This window comes from Drosophila busckii, chromosome 3L, assembly GCF_011750605.1.
Source record: "Drosophila busckii strain San Diego stock center, stock number 13000-0081.31 chromosome 3L, ASM1175060v1, whole genome shotgun sequence".
NCBI classification, from domain to species: domain Eukaryota; kingdom Metazoa; phylum Arthropoda; class Insecta; order Diptera; family Drosophilidae; genus Drosophila; species Drosophila busckii.
In genome coordinates, this window is record NC_046606.1 from 1,364,659 (window position 1) to 1,390,514 (window position 25,856).

At 38.6% G+C, this 25,856-nt stretch overlaps 1 protein-coding gene and 1 long non-coding RNA gene across 15 annotated transcripts in view; one reads left to right on the top strand and one right to left on the bottom strand.

Moving 5' to 3' along the window:
• Positions 1 to 1,047: 1,047 nt before the first annotated feature.
• On the top strand, positions 1,048 to 4,858 carry LOC108598564. The gene is made up of 3 exons (XR_001915096.1): positions 1,048 to 1,247; positions 1,308 to 1,765; positions 1,833 to 4,858. It is a non-coding gene; the product is annotated as an uncharacterized LOC108598564 (long non-coding RNA).
• Positions 4,859 to 5,938: 1,080 nt separating this feature from the next.
• LOC108600006 (collagen alpha-1(XV) chain) overlaps positions 5,939 to 25,856 on the bottom strand; it is a 54,424-nt gene continuing 34,506 nt past the window's right edge. For 2 of the 14 annotated variants that reach the window (XM_017987297.1, XM_017987296.1), the window contains 21 exons: positions 25,231 to 25,329; positions 24,310 to 24,381; positions 24,152 to 24,223; positions 23,993 to 24,047; positions 23,779 to 23,924; positions 23,408 to 23,545; positions 21,255 to 21,392; positions 18,365 to 18,484; positions 15,049 to 15,267; positions 13,576 to 13,653; positions 13,268 to 13,517; positions 13,047 to 13,124; positions 11,496 to 11,686; positions 11,318 to 11,410; positions 9,188 to 9,313; positions 8,877 to 8,903; positions 8,478 to 8,492; positions 8,153 to 8,283; positions 7,590 to 7,769; positions 7,294 to 7,539; positions 5,939 to 7,183 (listed from right to left, as the gene is read on the bottom strand). In XM_017987297.1, the coding sequence (XP_017842786.1) occupies positions 7,096 to 7,183; positions 7,294 to 7,539; positions 7,590 to 7,769; positions 8,153 to 8,283; positions 8,478 to 8,492; positions 8,877 to 8,903; positions 9,188 to 9,313; positions 11,318 to 11,410; positions 11,496 to 11,686; positions 13,047 to 13,124; positions 13,268 to 13,517; positions 13,576 to 13,653; positions 15,049 to 15,267; positions 18,365 to 18,484; positions 21,255 to 21,392; positions 23,408 to 23,545; positions 23,779 to 23,924; positions 23,993 to 24,047; positions 24,152 to 24,223; positions 24,310 to 24,381; positions 25,231 to 25,329 (2,562 nt within the window). In that variant the 3' untranslated portion in view covers positions 5,939 to 7,095. The remainder of the gene's footprint in view (positions 7,184 to 7,293; positions 7,540 to 7,589; positions 7,770 to 8,152; positions 8,284 to 8,477; positions 8,493 to 8,876; positions 8,904 to 9,187; positions 9,314 to 11,317; positions 11,411 to 11,495; positions 11,687 to 13,046; positions 13,125 to 13,267; positions 13,518 to 13,575; positions 13,654 to 15,048; positions 15,268 to 18,364; positions 18,485 to 21,254; positions 21,393 to 23,407; positions 23,546 to 23,778; positions 23,925 to 23,992; positions 24,048 to 24,151; positions 24,224 to 24,309; positions 24,382 to 25,230; positions 25,330 to 25,856) is intronic. The other 12 variants (XM_017987298.1, XM_017987303.1, XM_017987301.1 and 9 more) reach the window with 12 other exon arrangements.

A 25,856-nucleotide genomic window follows, 5' to 3' on the forward strand; every position in this document is an offset into this window, starting at 1 on the left:
GCAACTTGCTTTTAACGAAAAAATAGAATTTATATTAACGCGACGGGACAAACTAATTGCCAATTCCAGTTCACTGCACAATATTCTCAACCCCTGCTCGTTATCCTGCTGGTCAACAGCACGCCCAATTGAGCAAGGGTTAGGTGCGCTTTAAGTGCCGTCAATTTTAATTGTTTGCCTGATCGCAGACAGCGGCTATTAATAGGCTTATACTCTCCCATATGATGATATACTGTGCGCTGTGTTTCTGTGTGGCTTTGGGCATTAGCAAGTAGTGTTGGTAAAAGAGTGTGGCACAGTGGGTGGTCAGGTGGCGGAACTGGCTGTTGTTGTTGGCACTTGATAATCAGTGCGGTTGGCTGTGCTGAGCGCTGCAATTTGCATATGCCATGGGCTTGGCTGTTGCTGCTTGCATAAGTTCGTAGCTTTAACCGTTAATCGAATGTCAATTACGCCTACGTAAATAGAATATGCTGCACACAGTCAACGTGCAATCGAAAATATGCAATTGTTGGCAAATATTTTGCAAAGCATTTTTGTTATAAGCGCTATAATATGCGAGAATAAAGTTGCAATTGCTAAACAGTTCATAGTTGATTGCATTGTTGCGTAAATGTTTTGATAAATACAAAAACATATCAAATATGAACAAAATGTGTGTTGCAGCGATTACATGCACAATTTAGTTTAGTTATGCTTCTTCTTATGCATTCACTGCAAATGAAAAAAAAGAGTGAAAAGAGCGTAAGTTGAGGTGAGCGAGCGGACCACTCCTAACTTAACAGCCGCCTGTTGGAACTTGCTCAGCGGTTATGTAAATATGTTAGTGTTAGTGTTAGATAAGATCAGCGGTTAGAGTTCAGTGTAAACTAAGCTTAGCGGTTATGCACAGTTCAGTGTTAGCTTAGATCAGCGATTACAGTTCAGTGTCAACTAAGCTTAGCGGCTATGTTCTGTGCAGTGTTAGCAAAGATCAGCGATTACAGTTCAGTGTAAACTAAGCTCAGCGTTTAGAGTTCAGTGTAAACTAAGCGCAGTGAAGTTAAAATCACGTGGCTTATGTAAGCAAACATAAAATCAAAGTAAAGTTGTGTCATTAATTAAGTGCAATTAAGTATAAGCGAATGCTAAAACCACAAGTGAACTAAATTAACAACAAAATACATATAAGCATGTCAAAATTAAGGGCTCACTGACGACTAAAATCAGTAAGTCTGCTTAGTGCACGGAGTCAACGGCAAACAGAGGTAAATATTTGCACTGGCATCCAGTCTAACAAAATGGAAAACTTATGCGCACGTTTTCAGCGTTGAGTCGAGACTTTACTTTACTTTAGGCTGCTGCTGCTGGCGGTGCTCGCGCTGCTTGCACAGTGGCAACTACTATAACTACTGCTAGGATTCGCCAAAGTCAGCCCACGCAGCAAAAAGTTTCACGTGTAAACAGCAACAGCAATGGCAATAGCTGAGACGTCGACGCGGGCGCTGGCGTTGGCGTTGGAGTTGGCGTTGGTTTCTTGAAGTCTGCAACACCTGTGCGGGTTACTCGCTTACAGTGCAGCCAGTTATCGTCAGCGTATATTTGCTTATTGTGTTTGTAAACATTGCTAACAACTTGAGTAATGCCGGCGACAACGTAGCCCCCGCCCACGCTCCCGCTCACACAGTTGTTCTTGTTACAGTTACTCTAACTGTTACTTTTACAATTGCTAATAGCGGGCGGCGAGTGCGTGAGAGCGTGTGAGAGTGAGAATGGGAATGAGAATGTGAGTGCAAAGCGCGAAAATACAATATATTTCGTTTACTGCTCTATAGCACTCTCTTTCGCTTTAGGTGCGCGCTCTTTCTTTCTATCGCGCCCAGCAACTGGCAGCAAGTTGTAAGTGCTCAAGTTTTTCAATTAAAAGTTGCTACCTTTTTGTGTTACTGCGGCGGCAAAACATAAATATGTGCACATACGAGAGAGAGCGGACGACTGGCTGATTGAGCACACAAACACATATACACATATGTATTGGCTCTATATGTCAGTGTGTGTGTGTGTGTGTGTGACTCTAATCATTGCTGCATGCTAAATAGCTCAGGCAGCGACTCCTTTGCATGGCGCGCGCGTAAATCAACAGTAACAATCAACGACAGCAAACAAACAATGGAATGGCAGCCATACGCTGGAGTCGGAGTCGTAGCCTGGGCTGACAGTCGGGCAGGTGTTGAAGTCCAGAGCCATTATAAATTCATACGAAAATATCGTAACGTCAAACAAATTGCAAGTTTTCAGTTGCATTTCCGCCTAAAACGTAACTGAAATAATACGTTGCTGTCAAGCGGAGCGCCGCAAACAACAGCAACAACAGCAGCAGCAGCGGCAACATCAGCTTGTATGGTATCAAATGTTGCAAACCCAGACAAATTGAAGGTAGGCCAAAGGCAATGCAATGTCTTCGTCGCTTGACTTCTGCTACTGGCTGCACCAGCTCTTGGGGTAAGCTTGCTTGCATTTCTATATCCAAAGTGTCTATGTGTGTGTGTGTGTGTTCGCATGACAAGTTGAAATGTTGACGGCTTACTGACAGTCTGAGTGCACGTAGCACGCCTCTGTATGTGTGTGAGCGTATAACTGCATTTATACTATAAATATAAGGCATCAGCCTGCTATATATTTTATAAAAAATGGTTGGGCATGCTAGTAAAGTTGCTAGAATTAAATATTTATAAGAAACTATGACTACAAATTCGTTATATTTACTGTATTTTAAAGCAAAGCCACAGTCAAGTTTAACTTTCAACTGGCATCGGATTACAGCCCACAGCGCAGCTTAGCCCTTTACTCACATTACAGGATATAGCTTTTGTCTAAGCCCCACATACTTTTTACGCTGTTGAAAAATCATACAAAGTTATGCAAATTCTGCTGTGGACTTCGTTGTTGACGTCGCCAATGCCAACACCAGTGTTGTTGTTGCTGTCCGTGCTGTTGGTTTTGATGTTGGTGTTGCCGGTGTAGCCACTGCTGCAATGGTTTTTGCGGTTTGGCATGCATAATTGTTGGTTTTTAGTTACACGTTAGGCTGCAATACGTTTATAAAAATTGGCAAGCCAATGGCAAAGGAATTTTTATGTTTGACTTACTCACACATGCAAGCACAAAGGAGTGCAATTGCTATATTTACATATAACGTATACGTATATTCAATGCCTTTTAATTAAAACCACAGACACATTTGCTCACTTTGTATTGGCATTTCTTTGTGCTATTTACATTTACCTTCGACTTCGGCTACTGCTTTTGTTTTTTCACTTGGCAGGGAGTGACTATCATCAAAAAACAATTCAGCTGCGGAGCGTCCGCAAAATAATGGACGTTAGGCCTTCGCTTGATAAGCTAAATGATAAATTGTTTTTATTCGTGACATGTGCACACACACACACAGACATACGTGCACACACTTGAAGTTGCAAAAGCAGAAACTTTAGCAAATGCGTAAGTTCTGTGGTTTGTGTTTTGCTTCGAAAAAAAATTTATCTGTCTACATGTTAAGAGAGAAGCAAAGCAAAACAAAAAGAACATGCAGAGGAAACTTGTAAACGCGCCTGGGCACAAAAGTGGAATCTAATAAGCTCACGGCTAAACGTGTTATGATGAATGACATTGTCAGCCGCACTCGGAATTTAAAACTTGCGTCCAGAGGGCAATGCCAAACAACAAGTCCAACCAACCAACCAACAAGTTCAGTAATTGAAAACTTCAAATTCCATAGCGAGCAGCCCCACAACTTCTTCGACTTTGCTTTAATACTGCAACTACTGTTTATATATCAATTAATAATTAAACTCACAGCAGCAAAAGGTTTTATTTTTTCAATTTCTCTGCCAATTGTCATTGGCAACCTCTGCTAAACTAATGTTGTGTAAACGAATTGGAGCACCTTGCCGGGTGCAAAGGTCTCTGCTCTGCGGCCTCTCAGACTGTCTGTCAGTTGTGCTCAGCTAATCAACTAATATAAAATTTTCGTATTCATTCATTAAATTAAAATTTCATCCCGCTCATCTGGTTTGATTGCTCTGCGCCCAAGTGGCTGACGCGACGACTGACTGAGTGACTGTCAGGCGCCTCCAGTGCGCCATTTGTGTACCGTTACCCAAGTCCTCCCCCACAGGAGAAAAAAAAATAAACTCAGTTGCCAATCCCAAAGCCCAATTCCAATCGCAAACGCAATTGTTGGCTTTCTTTAGCTTTCGTCGGCATGTTTATTTGTTTGTTCTCGGTCTGCTTTAGCCAAACTGATAAATGCTATATATATATATATATATATACAAACGCACAGCAACTGACGCTCTCTGGCTTTCATTTATTTATTTGCATTTTGTAACGTAGCCGAAACTATGTGGCCTGCCATTGAAATTCATAAAGCATCAATATACCAAAGTCAGCTTTGGCTGAGTGGGTGGTTGGCTGGCTGGCTTCGTCTGTAATTTATGGCGCTTTTTGTTTGAAATCATTTGCTTTAATTCAAGTGAAAAATTATTTAAATTGATAATCAAACGTGCACACAGTTAAAAACATGCTCTCAGTCTCAGTTGTTGTTGTTGCTGCTGCTGCTGCTGTAGCGTTTCTTTGATTTCCTCTCCAACTTCTATTGTGATTGCCGCAAGAATTTGTTATGTAAATGAAAATTGATTTAAACTTAAACGCACAAAATATTGATCAAAGTAATTTCAGCAAACGCAGCCAAAACACAAATAATATGCAAAAAGGCAGCTTGTCCCTAACACAAATTGGACTTTAAGCGCGCACAAGCCAATATTTAATTTTAAATTAGTTTTACTACCAGTTGTATGAGATTCAAAAGAAAGATTTAATAAAGTGCTATAAATGTTATTTAATTTAAATTTAGTAATGTTATTTTACTACAGCAAAGGATTGGTGTTGTTAACACGTAAGTAAATTATAATTCCTTTAGATGAAGCACATGAGCAAGGATAATCAACTAGTAAAACTTCAATCAGCACGTCCTGGGAGTTACGCAACTATTCTATTTTAAGCTCCTGTCTCGCAGTTATTCTTCCAGCACCAAAAGGACTTGCTATTTCGTGTTCCTGTGTATCAAATCTATGGAACTGCATACCAGGATATCGAGGATTGCACAAAATAAATTGAGAGCAAGTTCGCTGTTTAAGTCTATTTTTGTTTACATTTTGTATGGCCGTTTTTTAGCTCCTGCTCCACTGTTGTCCTTCCGATTCAAAAAGGACATGCATTTTTGAGCTCCTGGGCATCGAATCTATCGTTCCGCATTCAAAGATTTTCAAAATTGCACAAAAAATATTTTGAAAAAAATTCATGGGGGGTTAGTCGCAAAAATTAGCCAAAAAACACAAAATGTCCTTTTTCTCGGATACTACAAGGACTACAAGGATGTGCCTTGGCATACAAGTAGCGCTCATCAAGACCATTCAGAATATATCACACAAAGGACGAATATCCTTACAGGAGCTGAGAAAAAGGGCAAAAATCCGTATACAGAAAATTACGGTTATATCTCGCGAGTCCTTAGCAGGATCAGGACGAAACTAGTGCCAAATGATGCTTATCAAAATGACTATCACTTGACCAAAGGACATGCACGTAGTCCTTGTAGTTTCCGAGAAAACGACCATTTTGTGATTTTCAGCATTTTTCTTGCTGAAAAATTGCAGTTCCTGGCAGCACTATAAGCCCATAATCCTTGAATGCAGTTCGATAGAGGCAGCTCCTGTTAATTTAGTAGACAAGGAATTTTTAAAATGCGCAAGGATATGGCCGAGTTATGCACAATTTTCTTTGATATAGCTACTCAGTAGTAGCCCACAAATGTAGGCAATATAATTTTTAATTGCTGCTGCTTTTGCGACCAAAATAAAAAATTGCTTTGTGACTTTGATAGTTTAATTTTTATTTATCATACGTACGCATGTTAGCAATTATTATTATTAATTTTTTTGTTACTCCTTATGCTGCTGCAATTAGCATATACAATCATATAGACTTAGGACTAGATAGATTTTGTTTAATGCTGCAACTGCGCGGTTGCGTCCTCATGTGTGTGTGTGTGTGTTTAATTTTGATTTTTACTAAATTTAGTTATTTGCATTGCAATTGTTTAATTCATTCCATATGTAGTGAATAGTTAATGCTTAGTTGCTGCTTCGTTCTGATGCTTGTGACTGACGCTTGATGTTATAAAATAACTTATTTAGTTGTTCTTAATTACATTACAAACATTATTATGCTGGAAATGCATTAATTTAAATGCAAAAGAAATTATACACAATACGTTTGCATATCGTCGTTATCATCGTCGTACTATATAGCTAACTATATTAATTTACGTTTACGAGTAGTTGCAAGTAATCGCGCTAGAATTACAATAAGTTACATTACATACAAACGAATACTAGAACATTAGCATTAAGTTAAACTATAGATAGTACACATGTATATATATATAAGTATATGTATAAAAAGGTTGAGTTGTTTGAATAGAAAATCTAAATAAATTTCAATAGTTAAAAACATTACTGCTGCTTGCCAAAGGGGGTAGTACAAAGTGTGTGTGTTGGATTGGGGGCTTAGACATTTACACATTTAGAAGTCTTTTTTATGTTTTGACAAAAATACATTTATACACGTAGACAGCCCATGTGAAATGTAAGTTTTTGCCTTTTGAACGATATGAGACTAATTTGGCCAGTATGTTAGGGTTGCGCGCTCGCTTTCTTTTAACTTCAGGCAGTGACTTAAACTAGCTTAGATATAGATACTACGCGTATATTAGTGGGTTGTACAAAAATTTGAAAAAACATAGGATTATTACAAATAATATTATCGTATCGTCTATATATGTGTATTTCGTAGTTACTTATGGCACTAAGCAAATTGTTTATACCTCGCCTCACTAAGTTGAGTATTTTGGTTTTGTGTGTGTGTGTTGTTTGGAATTCGCTGATTATATGCATGGCCATGATTTACGTTTACAGTTTGTTTCGAATGCTCCAGCTACAGTTCACATTAGCCTGGTGGGGTGTGTTGTTGTTGTTGTTGTTGAGTGTTCACTGCTTACAGCCGTAAATTGTCTAAATGCTTGGCGTATTCCTCGGCGCTGCGAAACTCAATGTGGTGGCTGTCGTTATAACTGTGACTGTGACTGTAATGAGCAAAAGTTTTGTTGTTGTTGTGTTGTGTGCGGCCATAAAAACTTAATGCCAAATCAATAATACACGTGTATTTGCTTTTTTTATAGACAGAATCACTTACCTGCTGCTGCTGCTGCTGCTACTGCTGACATCACGTTTTTTTCGTCGATCCTGTGACAAGGCCTCAACACAAAGCACAATCAACTTGCCATCGCAGCTTTGGCGCTCCTGATCGAGCAGCTTATTGCCCAGCAAATTGCTGGCATAGCCGAACTTTTCATGCGAGCTGGAGTGCCAGGCATCGCAATAAGTGTCCATGGAACGTTCGCCATTCGGCAGCGAGCCATGCCAAACATGTTTGAGTGGCCTGCAAAAGCAACAATTATAATATAATATATAGTTATAATATATAGTTACCATAGCGGATCTGTTAGCACATTCTTGCCGCTGAAGCTGTAAATGCGCGGCGCCTGCGAGAAGAAGCCGCCCTGGCCATTGAAGATGCTCTTCCAGGAGTTGAAGAGCACATCGCCGCGTGTATTCACCACTGGCAGTTCACGGTCAGCTGGACGCACTATGGAGTCCAGATTTTGCACTCTGTAAGCAAAGCGTAGCACAAAGTTATTAACTGTAGGAAACCTTTAGAATGTTAGCAGCGTAAGGCTTCGCTGCCTGCGCGCTTATGTTGCGCATAATTTCTTATTTATTTATGTTTGCGTGCATATTATTTACAAAGCGCTGTCTGTATGCAAAGCATAAATAAATTGCACGTGTAGCGGCTTTTGTTGTTACAGTAAAAACTCTGAAAACAACAGCGTTGACTACGCTACGCTTAAAGTACGCATTAGCGAGTTTATACTGCAGGCGGCGCCAGTTTAATGAGCTTCGTACCCATGCGGCGTATGAGCAATGTGGCAAAAGTACGAGTGCCAAACTAAACATAAAATCTAAGCGCAGATAAGACAAGCAGCAACACTCACCTGGAAGTAAGGAAAGCCTTGAATGTGCCCAGCAGTCCGGCGCGTCGTCCTTGGCGATAACAGGCGTAGTCTGCGCCGCGTATGCCTTGCAGATCCCCAATGCCGGGTTCATTGAGCGCGGCCACGCGTAGCTAAGCACAAATATATATATATAAGAATTTTCGAAATTTATGTCAAGGAAAAAACTAATTAATATAGCAAATTGTTTGTTGTTTGCGCGATAAAACAATGTTAAGTGCTTGGGCGAAAAATAATATTCAATTTCAACTAAAATAAACAGAATATACAGTGGGCTAATTTTATATTTTTTTTTTGCAGCACTTACCATGCGCGGATACCACTGTAAATTTATTATTATTCCAGTTTGTGTGTAAGCATAAGAAAAATAAAAGTTCTTTGTTGAGCATTTAAATTCAGTTTAGATTTAAACTCAACGCTTGTCTAAGTATGCAAAAGTTTTAAAGCGTTGAGTGCTAATAACATAAATAAATACACACACACACATACAGCTACATATATATTTATGGAAAAGCCAAACCAGTGACTGTCAAACTGCATTGACAAAACTCAAAACGCAATGCGCTTTAATTAGTAAAGCTGACACATTGAGCAACAAAAACCAAAATCTGATTATAAACAAAGCTACACACACACATACACACACATATAGTATTTGTTGTATTTGCTGTGCGTGTGTTGTGTGTTAGATATTTCATTTAATTACCGTTTCGTATTCGGGCGCGGTTGTAAACTGCATTTAATAACAATTAATTATAAATAGATTTTTAGTTAGTTTATTAACTGAAATTGCTTAATGCAAGTTTTGTATGCATTGTTAGGTTGTTCGAGTAGCTGTGGCTGGCGAATAATATAGAACGCCACTTAGGCAGCTCAATTAGCTGTTGCAAAAAGCTTTTCACAATTTTCATTTTTGCTTTGTTTTGTTTGCTGCTGCCTAAGCAATGTTTATATTTCGTTGTAATGTTAGCTACGCATTCATTGTGCAGAAATTAAATATTTATAAGCTACACTTACCGTGGGTGTATTAACTAAAGGTGGCGGACTGTTGAGCAGATTCTTTGACTGCAGACCAAAGTTACGCATCGGAGGCTCCACAGTAGTGGGCGGCGAAGGCGTGGCAATCGGCACCAGTGTGCCCAGCTGTTGAAAAAATAACATAAAATTGCATATTTAATTATTTGTTGTTATTATAGCTTACAAACTAAACAGACTGCGCTTTTATATATTTTTATGTTTAATTTAATTATTAATATAGTGATTTGTTTTTGAGCATTTTGGTTATATTATTTCCACTAGTAACTGCTGTTCTCTCTTTCTGGCTTACAATTGTTATTAAATCATTTAATTTGAAAGCTCCTAAGCATTTGCATAAATCTCAAACTCATAAACGGCAACACTACTCATAACTAGTCTTTCACTTTTGCTGTTGCTGCCACACTGCTGAATGTTGCAAGCGACTGTCTGACAAAAGTTTTAATTACTATTTTGAACTTTAAGTAGGCGACTCATGTACTAAAATCTAATTAGCAAAGAGAATGTCGTCGTCGCGACTTGCGGCAGCAAGTGAAAGGACACTGACTTGGCTAAGAGACAATGTAGCAAGCTCAAAAGTGGGGCAAGGCAAGTTGCAAGGCACGTATTGTATTTAAATGTTGCTGCTGTTGCTGCTGCTGAGATTTTTAGCTTTTGTAAAATTTTGTAATTTTATGTTGTGCTCAACATGCAAGTGGCAGACACTGTTGCCACTTGGCTGAGTTGTGGCCACGCCCACTCTCTGCCTGTGCTGTGTGGCATGTGTGCTGTGCTGTGCTATTGGCATGTTGCTGCTTTGTGCGCTCTGTGCAGAGCGGAAATCGAATCTTGAGCTCAAACAAAAATTCAATTCAGTTTCAGTTTCAGCAGCGCTTGCCACAATTTGTGGCTACTTTAAGCTATTGTAACATCATTTAATATTGCGTGTAATTTGTGGTTGCCACAAAGATTAATTGGCATTGGTGACTAATGCAAGTCAACACATCAAATATTCCATTTCCGTTTAATATTATTTTTAATCTAAACAACGCAGTTGTATACACTTTGACATTTTTGTAAAAAATGGAAGAAGGGTATCATGAAGTTGTATGTAACAGGGAGAAGAAGGCGTGGCAGACCACACAGAGTGTATGTATTCTTGAAGCAAGACAAACTGAGTTGATATAGCCATGTACGTCTGTATGAGCGCGTGTTTATCAGCAACTATAAGAGCTAGAGCAACCAAATTTGGTATGTAGCTGCTCCTATATCCTATATACATATATTTTATTTTTTTTATTTCCTCCTCGTCCCACGCAAATCGAAAAAACCCATATAAGGTAGTAAAAAAATCTTTAAAACTGAAATAAATCACTATTCACTAGTGGGATGCCCTAATCAAAGTGTATTGAAAAGTTGGTGGCGCCCAACTTTAATTTGTACACTTGTTTTTTATTGCACACATACGAAGCGACGAACTTAGAGTGTGTGCCATGTTTTATGCTTTGTCAATAAAGAAAATATATGTAAGAACGCTAAGCTACACAGCTGCTGACTGAGTGACTGACTGCATGACTGACTGACTGTCTTGAGACGCTCTCTAGCTGTCTAGAGTAGTCGCTGACAGCTGTTGGTTCAATCCGTTTGTCCTGCGTCAATACGTTTTCAAAGCCAAGACACGAGCCTTGTATCGTTAACTTGCCCTAAAGTGAAAACGCCAGTCAAAATAATTGAATAACAGCAGCACAGAGAGGGGTGTGGGGGGTGTTGCGGCATGTTGCCAATACATGGGCAATCAGTCAGCGCGTCTGCAACATTTAATGTGCAAATAAAAAAAAGACAAGCACAATGCCAAAATTTAACCTATTTTATAGCCTCCAATCTACAGTGGGACTAGACATAGCATAACTGCCTGCTGCTTGCTTTACTTTTGAGTTGTTCGTTTGCTTCACTGTGCCTTTTGCTAAATAAACAAACATATGTTTGTTTGTTTGTTTGCTTGTTTGTATATACAGCTATAATTTAATATGCATTTTATATTGTCTTTTTGCTGCTCAGCAAATATTTTTACAGCAGCCGCCTGCTCAGGCTCAGCCCTTTTGTCAAATATAGAAAATCGAAAATCGAACTTACCGCTATATATTGCCAGCCCTTGTTGACGCGCACCAGCAGCGCTTCCTCCTCTGTTATGTATGCCAAAGTTCCAGGCGCACTCAACGCCGATTTCTATTAAAAATAGCGCATACGTCACGTTGTTATTTATATTTAACTTTATGTTAATTATATTTAGACTACTTTAGACACTACGCACCTTTGTCATTTCATCAATATTTTGAAAGGTAACAGCACCTGGCACAATTCTCATGTTCATATTCGATGATGATGCCGACAAATAAGGCAGCTCCTCACTGCCCAGACCCATGCCCATGCCCATTCCCAGCGCCTCCTCATGTTTGTGCGAATGTGCAGTTTGACGCGGCGGCTCTGCAATTGATGTGCGTGCTGCTTAAATATTGATTTCAATATGCATTCATTGACTGACTAGTTGTGTGTGTGTGTGCGAGAGCTGGCATATTACTGAATTCAACTGAAGTGCAACTAATATTGCCAAGCGAGAAACATAAATAAGCGCTTTAGACTCGCTGCTGCACTTTAATTTACATTTCGTTGCGTTTAATTTAGTATAAATATAGTTGAATTAAATGTAATGATAGAGAATTGAATTTAGCTGAGTTGGGCGTACTAAATATTATTTAACTTTAAGTCAATGTTTAATTTAAATTGTGTGCTATTCATAATTCACTTCAAATGAGTTAAATTTGAAATAATATGTAATGATATAGAATTGAATTTATAGCATTCAAATTAAATGGCGCATGAATTCTTTAACTTTAAGCTAAATTTTGAACCAATGTTTAATTTAAATTGTATGCAAATTTATGTTTTACTTTAAATGAGTTAAATTGTAAATAATATGTAATGTTATAGGCTTGAAATTATAGCATTCAAATTAAATGGCGCATGAATTCTTTAACTTTAAGCCAATGTTTAATTTAAATTGTATGCAAATTTATGTTTTAGTTCAAATGAGTTTCATTTTAAATTAAATATAATGTTATAGACTTGAATTTATTGTATTAAAATTAAATTGCAGCTGGGAGTTATAAATATTATGCTAAAAATATTATATAAACTTTTTAGCTTTAAACCAATCTTCAATTTAAATTGTGTGCAAATTTATGTTTCACTTCAATTAGTTGAATTTTAAATGACATTTAATGTTAAAGACTTTACTAAAATGAAATGCATATTATTAAAATTAAATGGCAAAATTTAAAGCAAGTGCTAACAGTCGTTTAACTGCTTAACTTTAAACTTGTGTCTTATTAAAATTTAAATTAGAGGCAGTCCAGCTAAATATATTTAGTATATCGACTTGGCTTAATAATAAATTATAGTAAAATTCAATTGATATTGCTTAAGTGCCAAACTATTTTATCAACTCTGAACTTCAAACTAAACTCTTATTACACTTTTGCAACATTAACAAATCAAGCTAAATATATTTTCTGCATTTTCCAGCACATCTCATGTGCTTTTCTTTTAAGCGACTGCGGCGGCTTTTATGCAATGACTATGCACAAAAGTATGAAGAGCATGCTCAACATTAAATGGGATTATGATTGTTTGGGCAAAATAATGTGAGCGAGCCTTGCATGCACTGGAAACAAAAACAATTGTAATAATTTAAGCGCATGCTTAGTGAATGAATTTAAAATTTTCATGGCAACAACAAGAACAAGAAGAAGAGAGTCGTATGGTGCTACAAGGAGTGGTGTAGATGGAGTTTGGTTTGGTTTACCGGCAGTGCCATCGGGTCTATCGCGCAGATCTTGCAGTTCGCGTAGAGCTTTAAGTTCGTCTAAAGATGAGCGCGTACCTTTGATGCGAGTATAATATACAGAATGATAGTTTGACTAGGCGTATGTACAATAAATGGATTTTGTTATGCACAGAGTTTAACATAAAGCTAACTAAACAGTTATATACAGACTAAGCGATTTAAGCGGCGGCAATACGCACCTGGACGTCCGTAGTAAGCAGCATCGCCGAAGAACGAGCCACGCGCATCCATCCCAGGTTCACCTTTGGGTCCGGATATAGACAATCCAGGCAATCCAGGGGGTCCTGGCGGTCCAGGTGGGCCAGCCATGGGTATATACTGCACGCCGCTGCTATCGCCATCGCCTGAAATTGTTGTAGCCGGCAGGCCTGGTGGGCCGGGTAAACCATCGCGTCCATCACTGCCGCGATCACCTTTGTCGCCCTTGACCTAAAGCGCATAAAACAATTAAATGTGGCCAATTGCTAGTGATTAGTTAAATACTTACACCCTCGCGTCCGCCTGCATCGCCTTTGATGCCCTTGGGGCCAATGTCGCCTTTGGGTCCAGCTACGCCGGGACGTCCCTAGGCAAATGCAGCAAAGTATTTTTATATTAAAATGCGCTTAAGTTTAGTACGAACGACTAGCTTAGACTACAGTAGCTAGAACAGCTTAGACTCTGTACTAAGCACAGCTTGGTATGCTAAATTAGCATGTAGCATTCAAAACAATAAAAAGTTGCTGCATACATTTCAGCGTCTAGAACAGCAAGAGCCTAGTCTAGTCTAAAAACGCGCATAAACGACAGTGCCAGACTCTGTATAGAGCGAACTAAGCACAGCTTAAATATCTAAACTATATAAACTAAAGCATTTAACTTAACTGCAAGAACTTTTGTACATTTTTTCTCAGAATCTAAAACAGAAATAACCTGATCTAGTCTAAAATCGCTCATGAACGACAGTGCCAGACTCTGTATAGAGCGAACTAAGCATTAATTGGCAATCTAAACTTGACTATAGCATAGCACTTAACTAAACTGCAAGATCTTTTGTACATTTCTTGCCAGCATCTAAAACATAAATAAGCTAGTCTAGTTTAAAATCGCTCATAATCGCTCAGTGCCAGCTTTAAATTGAACTAATGCTAATAATATCTTCTATCTGTCTGTATCTAAAGTTTGTATATTTATATATATTATCTATTCATAGTATGTCTATCTATAGCATATCTATCTGTCTAATGTATATCTCTCTATTGCTAAAACAGAAATAAGCTAGTCTAGTCTAAAATCGCTCAGTGCCATACGCTGTACCTAGCGCTAATCTAAGCACAGCTCGAAATCTAAACTAGCAATAGCGTCTGGCTACAACTAAACTGAAAGACGCTTTGTTTACAACTCTACCAGAGTCTAAGCGTTGAGCTTTGCTTTGGCTTCACTGCATGTAAATCTACATCTAAACTATAATGCAAACTAAAAGATCTTTGGCACATTGCTATGCAGAGTCTAAAACAAAAAAAAAGCGCTCGCTTTGCTTTGGCTTCATTTCATGTAAATACATTTTACTTGACTTTGATTTCAAGCGGCGCTAAGCGCTGCCAACTGGCAACAGAAATAAAAACAGACAAAACTTTCTGCTGGTTATTGCAATATAATGGCGCTCGCAGCTCTCTGGCAACTGTAGTATCTGAGCTTGAATAACTATGATGAAAATGCACTTAAAATACTTTTGAGTTTGAGTTGAGTTGAGTTGATGCTGGCCAAGTTATGTGTGTGTTCTCACTCTCGTTTGGCTGCGTTTCGTTTCGCATTTGGCAACAAACAAACAAAACTATTGTGCATGCCTCTGTCTAGTTCGCGAATGCGGCCAACAAAAAAAAGCAAAACTAGGCTGTCTGCCATATATATATATGTATATGTGAGTTCTGGGCCACGCTTCATGCATATGCAAGCGAATGCGTTGAGTAGATTGCCTTACCGAGTGTCCAATATCGCCGGCGGGGCCAGGTTTGCCGGGTGGGCCAATGGGTCCTGCAGCGCCAGTGCCACCGCGTCGGCCACGCATGCCCTTCTCGCCCTTCTCGCCGCGGTCGCCCTTGGTGCCATTGCCATCGCCCGGCTGTCCAGCCAATCCGGGCAGTCCGGGTGCGCCAGGCTCACCCTTGGGTCCAGCGGGTCCATGTGCACCTTTGTGGCCCTGCGAATGTGTGTAAGTGTGTTAGTGAAATGATTTACGGCATTAAATATACGCTATATGCCCACAGGCTGATGTGTCTCTCCCTCTCCCTCTCTCTGGGCAACTCACGCCTAATTTGGGGCCGTAAAACTCAATTTCAAACGTTTTGTCGTTTGGCAACAAGCAGCAAGAGAAAAAAATTCAATTCAAACTCATTTTGAAATCAAATCAATTCGCAAATCCACAATACACACACACACACACGCACACATACGCAGGCAGGCAGCAATTTATGCGCCTGTGTGTATGCAATGCTGGTGACAAGCTTGAAAACACAAAGCCATTGCCGAAAAGACGTTTGGCCCACACCCAACTGCTCTCGAGCTGAACTGAACTCGAGGCCTACAAAGCAAAAATTTCATACGCTGCCTCATGTGGCATAAAGTGGGAAGTGGTGCTACGCAGTCGTATAAAGTACACTACAGTGACTTGTTTTCAATTACAATTCCAGCGAATTCGTTTCATTTCTTTTTGCAAAGCTATGTGTGAATAGAATTATACAAATTGAAATTAGCTACACATTATAAAAACAATTTAAATGTTATGCACACAAATTTAAATTGTATTAATGCTAATAGTGCATAACTAAATGTATGCTAACTTATTTAAGCATTAATAAGTGAGAACTGATTGGCAGCTTATCATTCATTTGCTCAATTGTTGGTTCTATCTAACACTGGCTTATATAAATTTGATTGTACTTCTTTAAAATATAAAAAGTTTATATTTTAAATATTTTTTAAAATTAATTTTAAATATTTGCTCTCATTTCTTTCTTTTATTGCCCATACAGTAAAGAAGAAATGTGTAGCATAGTGAAAATTCAAATTAAAAATAATTTAAAGGCAATGATTGATTTTGCGTCTTCTTCCAATGCTAGCAACAAATGTTGCTCTCAATATATGAGCTTAAATAATTTAGTATTTTTTCAAAGATTGTATTTTAAATAATTATTTTGATTAAATCATTTTTGCATTCAAATTCTTTAACGTTCACTTAGTAATAAAGAAATGTAAATCCAATTAAAATTAGCTTAATATTCAAAATAATGTAAAGGCTGCAATAATTTAAATTGAACTAATGCTATTAGTAGTGTATAGATCTATCTAAAACATATCTATACATCTATAGTATTAGCCTACTTTCTATAGTACATATATATTTATATAATATATCTATCTATATACAGTATATTTATCTATAGTATACCTATATTATATCTATCTATCTATAATATATTTCTCTATCTATAGTAAATCTGTCTATCTATAGCATAACTAACTGTCTATTGTATATAATTGCTCTTATCTATTTCTTTTAGCGCCTATAAAGTAAAAAAGAAATGTGTAAATAGCTTAAAAAAAATTCAAATTAAAAATAATTTATTGCCTTTAAATTGAAATTGAACTAATGCTAATAGTACTATATGTGCTACTATATGTTCTACTATATGTCTGTATCTAAAGTTTGTTTATGTATCTATTCATAGTATATCTATCTATAGCATATCCGTTTGTCTATTGTACATCTCTCTATCTAACTGCCTTAGCAAAGAGCAACTGACAGTCGCCTAATGTTTTGTTATTAATTCAGTTTGGTTGCCAACGCTTTTGCCTTTTGGGCCTACACACACACCCAAGCCAAGCCAAGCCAAGTGTTCCCGATTTATCCCCAGTGTCGTCTTCCACATCATCAGCGCCTTAAATGGTTTGCCATAAATTTGCGCGCGCCTACTAACAATTTCAAAGCGGTTAACAGTGCGCAGCTCCAGTTACATGTGTGCGTGTGTGTGTGGATTGGTTTTGGGCGTATGTAGCAGCTTTATATTGACCTTATGTGGGCTTGCGTTAGCTGCGGGGCTTGCGCACAACTTAATGCTAACTAATGAATAATTAATAAGCCGCACACATGAGACGCGAGCGCGAGTGAGTCGAGACAAAGTCGACGCGCTATAGCTCGCGGTGTTATCTTTGGCTGTAGCTGTTGCCTTGTCTTGTAGCTAATTGTGCGTTATATTCATGCGCTTAAAATGCTAATTTCCATATTAGTTGTGTCTCTTTGTAATAAGCAAATTGTTGCCTCGGCCTTGGCGCAAATTGAGCGTGAATTTATCATAAAATGTAAATCGATGAGTATAATTTCTTTTCATTTTACGCACGATTAACTAAAGCTTAGACCTACGAGAATTACATATCAGATACATATATGAAGGCAGCAGCAAATTCCAAATAAACACACAATATATCAAAGCTCAAATAAATCTTAGGTGTTGCTAGTTACGTATGCAGACATTATATATGGCCCAAGCGTCGGAAGTTTGGCTTGACAAACGTAACGTAACAACGCCCACAAGCGCTGACACGCCCACACCTTGGACTAACAACAAACTACAGATATATATCTATGTGTGTGTGTGTGTGTGTGTGTGTGTTGGCAGCTTAAAGTTTTGCAAGCTTCACACATAAAAGAAATATGCGCACCACTTTTTCCAGTTCGTCGCCTTGCACTAACGAGGGGTCGTCCAGTTTATACAATAGCAACTCAAGTTGGTTTCAGACTTTATTTTTTTGTTGGTGTGGGTGTGCGCTAAGCTTGGCCAAATAGCATGAAGCGTAATGGCTGGAAACGCCTAAGCAGGATGAGCTGCAGCACAAATAACCAAAAACTTATTATGGAATTTAGAAGCGACAGACGACGCAGCTCACAATTTGCTCAGCTCTCGATCATAACAACTGCCAAGCAAATGAGCTATAAACGACGAAAGGACATGTGAGTCTCCAAATGAAAATGGATGAAAATTTATGTGCCTAGTTCATTGGGGCTAGTTGGCTGCGTCTAAAACGTAAACAAGTCAATTGAGCGCGGCTTATAGTATAAGACTTTAACTATGTTTGGCGCTTAAGCTACATAAATTCTTCACACATGCTCCACAATTGATTTGCTTTGCTCCAGTGCCTTGAAAACAATTGAGTAATCAATAGCGCAGAAATTATTAACAACACACATTCCCAACTCTGCTCGTTGCCAATTTTGAACGGCCGCTTAGCCTTTGACTTACCTTTTCACCGCGTTCTCCTGGCCTACCGGGTTCACCTCTGTCGCCAGTTGCGCCCTTCGCTCCGGCCTGTGTTGCTCCCGTGTTGCGTAGGCTGCCCATCGAGTTGCCCATTAAGGATTCCTGTGTGTTTCGATTGTGGGGTAAGCATAGTAATTTGTTAAATATTTGCTTGTTGTACAATTTATTTTCGATACACATGTATTTTGGGCATTTTTTTTAAGTTGAGCACAGCAGGTGACCCAGCTAAGGATACACACAGTTGCCCAAACGGAAATTTGATTAATGATTCGAGGCGCCCCTTTTTATAAAGTATACGACGCTTGTGGCGCAGCACTAATGTGAGGGTTCTAGTCCATTAGTTTGTAGCTTACCCAACGCTTTTGTTTTTTTTGTTGTTATTAGTTAAAGAAATGGTTAAATGTTTATACCTTAAAAGTCCTGGTAGGATTCCAATTTATCTGTTATTTATGTATTACATATTTGAGTGTGTGTTTGTGGTTTGGTTTTGTTTGTACGATTTGTTTACAATAAAATATATGTGGGCATAGAACAATGAGCGTTAAATTAAAGCGTATTATTAGATGTTAAACAAGAGATTGCTTTGCTGCTGGGGTTAACAACAAAAGGCCACAAAATTGCAGCGTATTATGCATAAACAAAAGAAGCGCCGAAAGTTAATGTAAATAAAATAAAACCAAACAGTGGGTGGGCGGGTAGGCGCAGCATGAAAATAATCAGAGGGGCGCAGCAGCGCTTCTGATTTAACTGACGCATTAGCCCATAAGTAGCTTGACACTCTCATAACCGTAACAGCGCGATAATGATTACGACCACAATCGCACACAGATACACACACACACACACACACACACACACACTAGCTTAGTCAAGCTGAGGCTGGCAGCATACGGCGTTGAAATGCGCGCTGATAAAGCGCAGTTTGTTATACAACAGCAAAAAAAAGAGAGTGAGAGTAAAAAATTTTGGCAAGCTCAAAACGGGTAAGAACGAATTGCTGAGACGCTGTAAGAGTTGTAAAAGAAAGTACAGCTTGAGTATATAGAGAGCTACTCAGGTTTTTTTTAATAATTAAATATAACACTGCGTATACTTTATATAATATATAACTGTTAAATAAGAACGGAATAATTCATTTGCTAAAATTCATAATTTTTGGACAAGTCTAAATGCTAAATAGACACAGCCTAAAATGGCAGCACTGTTAGCAATTGAAAAACTTACTCAATTCTTAAGTGTGTTGAAAATCTGTTAGAATAACATACAATGCACACATGTTACTGTTAAGCTACTTATGTTAAGTGTACACTGTAGATTAACAGGCACAAGCAGTAGTGAATAAACTGTCGTTAAGTATAGAATCTATATCTATATACTATAGATCGCTGCGTTTCTCTTTCTATACAAAGCTAGACCAGACATTCCTCTGACACGGGGGAATCTACCCAACCCACAAAGTGTAAGCTGTTTGAATTGCCTTAATTCTTTTTTTTTAAATAAATTGAGTTATTAATAAATTAATTTAATATTAATGTCAAACTGTCTAGAGCGTTTTGTCTAATTAAAATTCATTTAACTTTAGCATGAGTATGAAAATTCAAAGCTCACTACAGTCGCCGCTTTATATTAACAGCCAGTCTATGCTAACTTTAACATAAACTGTTATCAGTTAACATTACATAGTGTAAACATAACAGAGCTACAGCAATTGACTAAACGCGTAATAAAGCGAATGTAGCTTTAACTTAAACAAGCTACTAAACAAAACAACTAGCTAGTTTAGTTAGTTTAATTTTAGTTGCTGATTTGCAGCTTCGATTTAATAGACTGTCTCTAAACTGGAGCTACAGCGTCACGCAGCAGCGAAAAAATGTAGCAGCAAAACTCTGGTTGGCATAAAAGGGTTAAAAGTCACGCCAGCATGTTTGTGCATGTGTGTGTGTGTGTGTGGGTTTGTCTGTATCTCAGTATGCGTGTTAGCGCGTTTAACCGCGTGAACTGCGCGCCATGCGCTGATAACAGTAATTGCCACAAGCTGGCATGCCAAACACACAAACACACGCACACACACACACACACACACACACACACATACAGACTGAAGCAGCAGCAGCCCGCAGAGCTTACTGGGACAGGTTCTAGCTGCTTCCCACCCACACACATTACACTTGGGCTTGCGGGCTTGGGCTTGGGCTTGGGCTTGGCAACTTGCGTGCTGCGCTCACTTACGACGATTCGGCATTTCAGTTAAGATGTTGTTGTTGTACCTTTGTGGTTTTAAGATTATTAGCAGAGATAACCCATTTTGCGACAAAGCATGTTGTGTGTCGACTTTCCAGTCAGTTCGCATCGGCGACGCAATTTTTCACTCCGAATGCATTCACAGGCGGCGGAAGGAAATTGGTTTTAGGCAAATTGTGTGGCTAGTAAAACATGAGCGACGTTTACCGCGCGCCAGGCTCAGCTCACAATTCATAAAGCGACGTGTGTGTGTGTGTGTGTGCGTGATGGAGCCGCAACGGATAAGCAGCCAAATGTATAGCAAACGGACCAAGGGTCGAAACAACACGAAGCACAAGCAAAAGACTTGAGCTGCAATTTTGTGGCATAAACAAAAAAAAATAAACAAACAAACAAATTGAAATTCAAGGTGTTTGCTAAACTTCGCTGTAGACAACGAAGTTGCGTTGCTCTCGCATAATTGTTGCAAAAACATACAAAATTATAAATTTAAATATTGGCAGCATATAAATGAAAAGATTGCAGCGACTTTAAAACTATTTAAAACCAAATTTGTTTTGAAAATGACTCAAAAGTTAATGTAAGCGCTATAATTAAAAATTGTGTGCATAGTTTGGAATTTTGTACTTACATCGTAGCTTTCCGGCAAGCCAGGCGGCCCTGGTGGTCCGGGCGGACCCAACACACCGGGCATACCGTCGACGCCTGGCTCGCCCTTCTCGCCCGCAGGACCTTCCGGACCACGCGCGCCAGTCACACCAGTGGCACCCTACAAAACGTTGGAGAGTACAACAAATAAATCACATTAGTGGGCGTGCATATATATCGATGTCTAGCTATATATACAACTCTAGCATTGTTGTCTTTAACTGGCTGGCGCTTGATTTACATAAACGCTGCGAGCTCATTAATCTAAGCGTTGAAGCAGTTGGGGGGGAGGGGAACAACTGTTCAATGTCCTTAATCTTATGTGAAATGGTCACGCTGTGCGGCATTTGCGTGTTTCGCTTATCGTCGTCGTTTTTAAATTAATTGCTATTAGTTAAGGGATTAGCAGTACGGGCAACGAAAAATTGTCGCAGGAATTTCCGGTATGTTCTTTGGGGTTCTACACAGACTGCAAATTGGCAACAGAGCGAGAGAGGTCAGAGCCTTGGAATATTTTGAGCTAGCCGCAAATGTTTTGCATACCGCTTTTCTTTTGATGTATTGCAAAGTATTGTGAAGACTGCGTTCCACCGGATGCTGTGCGAGTGCGAGTGCGAAAGAGACAAAAAAACTCAAGCGGTGTCAAAGCTTGAAAAAAATACTCGTTAAATGCATTTCACTTTGATGAGCGATGTAACGAAAGTTTTTCTTTGCTGTTTCTATGGGATTTGCTAGAAGTGCGCACTTGAACAAACGAGTAAGTTTCTTCTTCTTCTTCTGCTTCTTTTTTGGGGGCTGTAGCGTGACATGGGCACTTATAGCAAAAAGTGAAGTGCTTGGTCGGCCAACATTTCAATGTGGACTTAGCCTTTGAACTGCCAGCAGATACACATAACAAAATATACACAGAACGAAAGAGTGAGCGAGCGTAGCGCTCAAGCAGTTTGCACTATGGAACTGTTCAGCTAATTTTTGCTGCAGCGCGCTTTGATCTAAAGTCGATAAAGGGACTTGAAATTTGGCATGTACTTTATTTAGAATATACAACCGGCTAGCGGCATCTCTGGCCACGCAGACAATCAGAAGGCGACTGAAGCGAAGGCATCCTTTGAACAAGAGGACCACACACTACTCGAGTCCCTATTGCTATTTGTTGTACATGTTACTTCATGTTATGTTAGTTAGTAGGTCTAGTTCCAACGTTTTATAGCCATTAAGTTGGTTGATCAACGTTAATAAATGTAAATATGTTAAACTAAAGAATATTTTAGAATTTTGTATTTTTTCAAATTTCAATTTAACATTTTTTTTTTCAACAATTTTCGATAAAAAATTCATCTGCAACATGTGAGTTTTTATCGAAAAGGGAGAAACCTATTACTGGGCGCTCAAATACGTTACTTATAAGAAAAAACATACGTTATTAGTTTTTCTTAGCAAGCCTCAGCTCAGTTACAATCTACGAAAAGTAGTGAACGCATTTAAATTTTTTACACATAAATATTTAGACGAAACTAAAGTTGAGCAATTGAGCATTTGCTATTGACATATTGGTATCAATGGAAAGGTCTTCAAAATTATATTAAAAATTAAAGAATTGCATCTTTTACAGGTTTTCGAAATTTTTTTCTATACATTTAAAAAATATTGGAATGCAAAAAGTTGCCTCTATCTATATAAATAGTGACTACAAAAAAGTTTTTTCAAAAATCCTATTGCTTATATTTTTTATGATTTTTTGAAATTTATTATTTTGTATGAGAAGAAGGAAAAATTAGAGACTTTTAGTCATTTACTTTAAATTTCGACTTTCGGACCATAGTGCAGCGTTGAAAAGCAGCCATTGATGCCCATAGTACTGTCTGTCTAGTTGCTGTGATAATATAACGAGTGCCGAGTCAAAGTGGCTAAGTGTTTAAGCGTGAGCTGGCCATAAAGAAATGTTTCCTACAGCTCACACGTTAACACACGCACATGCGAAATTATGTTGTTTGACATGGCCAACACACACACAGAGAGAGAGAGTCAAGTGTGTGTGTGTGTAATGAAATTGAAAATGCGTTAGCTCCATGTCAAATATTGCCTTTTGGCCAAGTCCATTGTGCTGCTGCTGCTTTTATCTTCAACTGTACTTACGGTTAGTCCTGGGGCACCAGTTTTACCATCTCGTCCTTGTGCACCGGGCGGACCGCGCAACGTTTCACGTAAACTTTCATTGTCCTTGAGAGCATCCAGAATATCAGACGCATTACATGTACATTCGCCAGTGTATTTCTGCAAGAAGAGCACACACAACAGATTGAAACCCATTGCAGCTGCCTAATTGACAATTTCATTTTCATTTTGTGATTGCAGTTTGCAGCTCAAGCTCAGCCCAGCTCAGCTCAGTGCTATTTGCATTTGCCTTGGCTTTGGCTTTGTCCATTGTCAACGTTTGTCTGCCAAATATTTGAGCCCAAGCACCTGCTGCAGGCACAAAATGAAAGCAGTTTGTGGCTTCTACTTACAGCGCCGGGACTGCTTGACTCCACAAAGGGCGGATATGCGGCGGATTCACCTTTGGGACCAGGCGGACCTGGTGGACCCGGCGGGCCGCGTATGCTGTCGCCCTTGGGTCCGCGATCGCCCTTCTCGCCCTTGATGCCGCGATAAGCTAAACGAAATGAAAAGTCATCGCATTAGCAGGCAGAACCAATTAGGCCAACTTTGAGCTATACTTACGTCTTTCGTAGGTCTGTCCCGGCGGCATGCCACTGGCGTCGTATAGGTCTGTTGCCTGTTAGGGGTAGAGAGAGCACAACATTATTGAAAACTCATTAAACGCCAAGGCAAGCAAATTGTGTTTGTTGTTGTTGTTGTTGTTGCTACCATCACACAAACCTCAAGGCCAGCAGCCCATGCGCCATCGTTTGCTATATCAATTTCATTACCCTCCGCGTCAGGTGAAAGGGGCTAAACCAAAAAACATTAACAGCATAATAAAATAAACATAAATTATAAGCACAACTAAATTATAAACTCATAAATGGGGAACGTACCATGGACTCATCGGGTAATGCTGAAAATTCAGCATCGCTGGGTAACTCATTGTTTAAATCGGATTCAGAGTCCTTTGATAAACAAAATTATAAAGAATTAAAAATTATAAACAACAGAGTGAAGAATGCAGTGAATTAATTTAAATGCACTTTGTGAATTTTGAGCTCAGAATGCATTTTTGACGTATAACTTTGATTTTGATTCTTTTCAATTGACTTAATTCAAATTCCAACAGCTTCTGAGACTTTTGATAAACAAAATTATAAAGAATTAAAAATCAAAAAAACAACAGATTTTAAAAGAATGCATTAATTTAAATGTATTTTTTTAATTTTGAGCTCAGAATGCATTTTTAACGAATTTACTTTGATTTTGATTCTTTTCAATTCATGCTATTGACTTAATTCAAATTCCAAAGCATCGCTGGGTAACTCATTGTTGGATTCTGAATCCTTTAATAGACAAAATTATATAAAATTAAAAATGAGTGAAGAATGCAGTGAAATTATTAATTTAAATGCATTTTTTGAATTTTGACTTTGATTCTGATTCTTTTCAATTCATGGCTTAATTCAAATTCCAAAGCATCGCTGGGTAACTTTGTTTAATTCAGATTCTGAGTATTTTGATAAACAAAATTTATAAAAAATTAAAATTTATAAGCAACAAAGTTTAAAAGAATGCATCGATTTAAATGCATTTGTTGAATTTTGAGCGCATAACTTTGATTTTGATGCATTTCAAACTGAATTCGAATTTAATTCATTGACTTAATTTAAAGTACGCAGCACTTAACGAAATTAATGCATGATGTATAAAAAATAATTTAAATCGTATATAACAAATTGCAGCTTATACAATATTAAATTTTCAACTATTTTAGCTGCAGCGTCGTCTCATTGCTTTGTGCATTTACTTACCGGTGGCAGTGTGACTGCTACTGTTGGCTTTTGTGGCGGCATGCATGCCACACTAATGGCATCCGGATTAGTATAAACATAGATTTTTTCTAAATAGCCCTGCATTGTTTGTGGGGGGTAAAAGTTTCATTGATAGAGGCACAAATAATATTCAGAGCATAATTATTGCAACGTTGTAAATGTGGCAGCAACAAAACTGCTGCTAAATATGCCAGAGCATAATAAATCAATCAATTTGTAAGGCATTAAATTTGTATTGTTGGCTGCAATTTTATGGCAGCAAATCGTTATTAATTATGCATGTTAATTTGCTGGTCATTGACACACAGTCTATAGAGTGGGGAGCACTTAGCTGGGACTTGAACTAAGCTAGTTACGAATGCTAAACGCAGACAACATAACAATGCAGCAGCAGCAGGCACATGCACAATGCAGACAAAGCTACAGGTAGAGCTGGAGTTGCCATAAACTTGGTTCCGTTAGCTTTTCAAATAAAAATGGCAGCAAACACTCGGCCACAATGGACTAGAGAGCAGCACAAGAGACTCCACTCATTGTTGTTATTGTCTGGCTGGCTGGCTCGAGTATTGTAACTGATAGTAATGGGCATAGACCAAGCCCAGGAC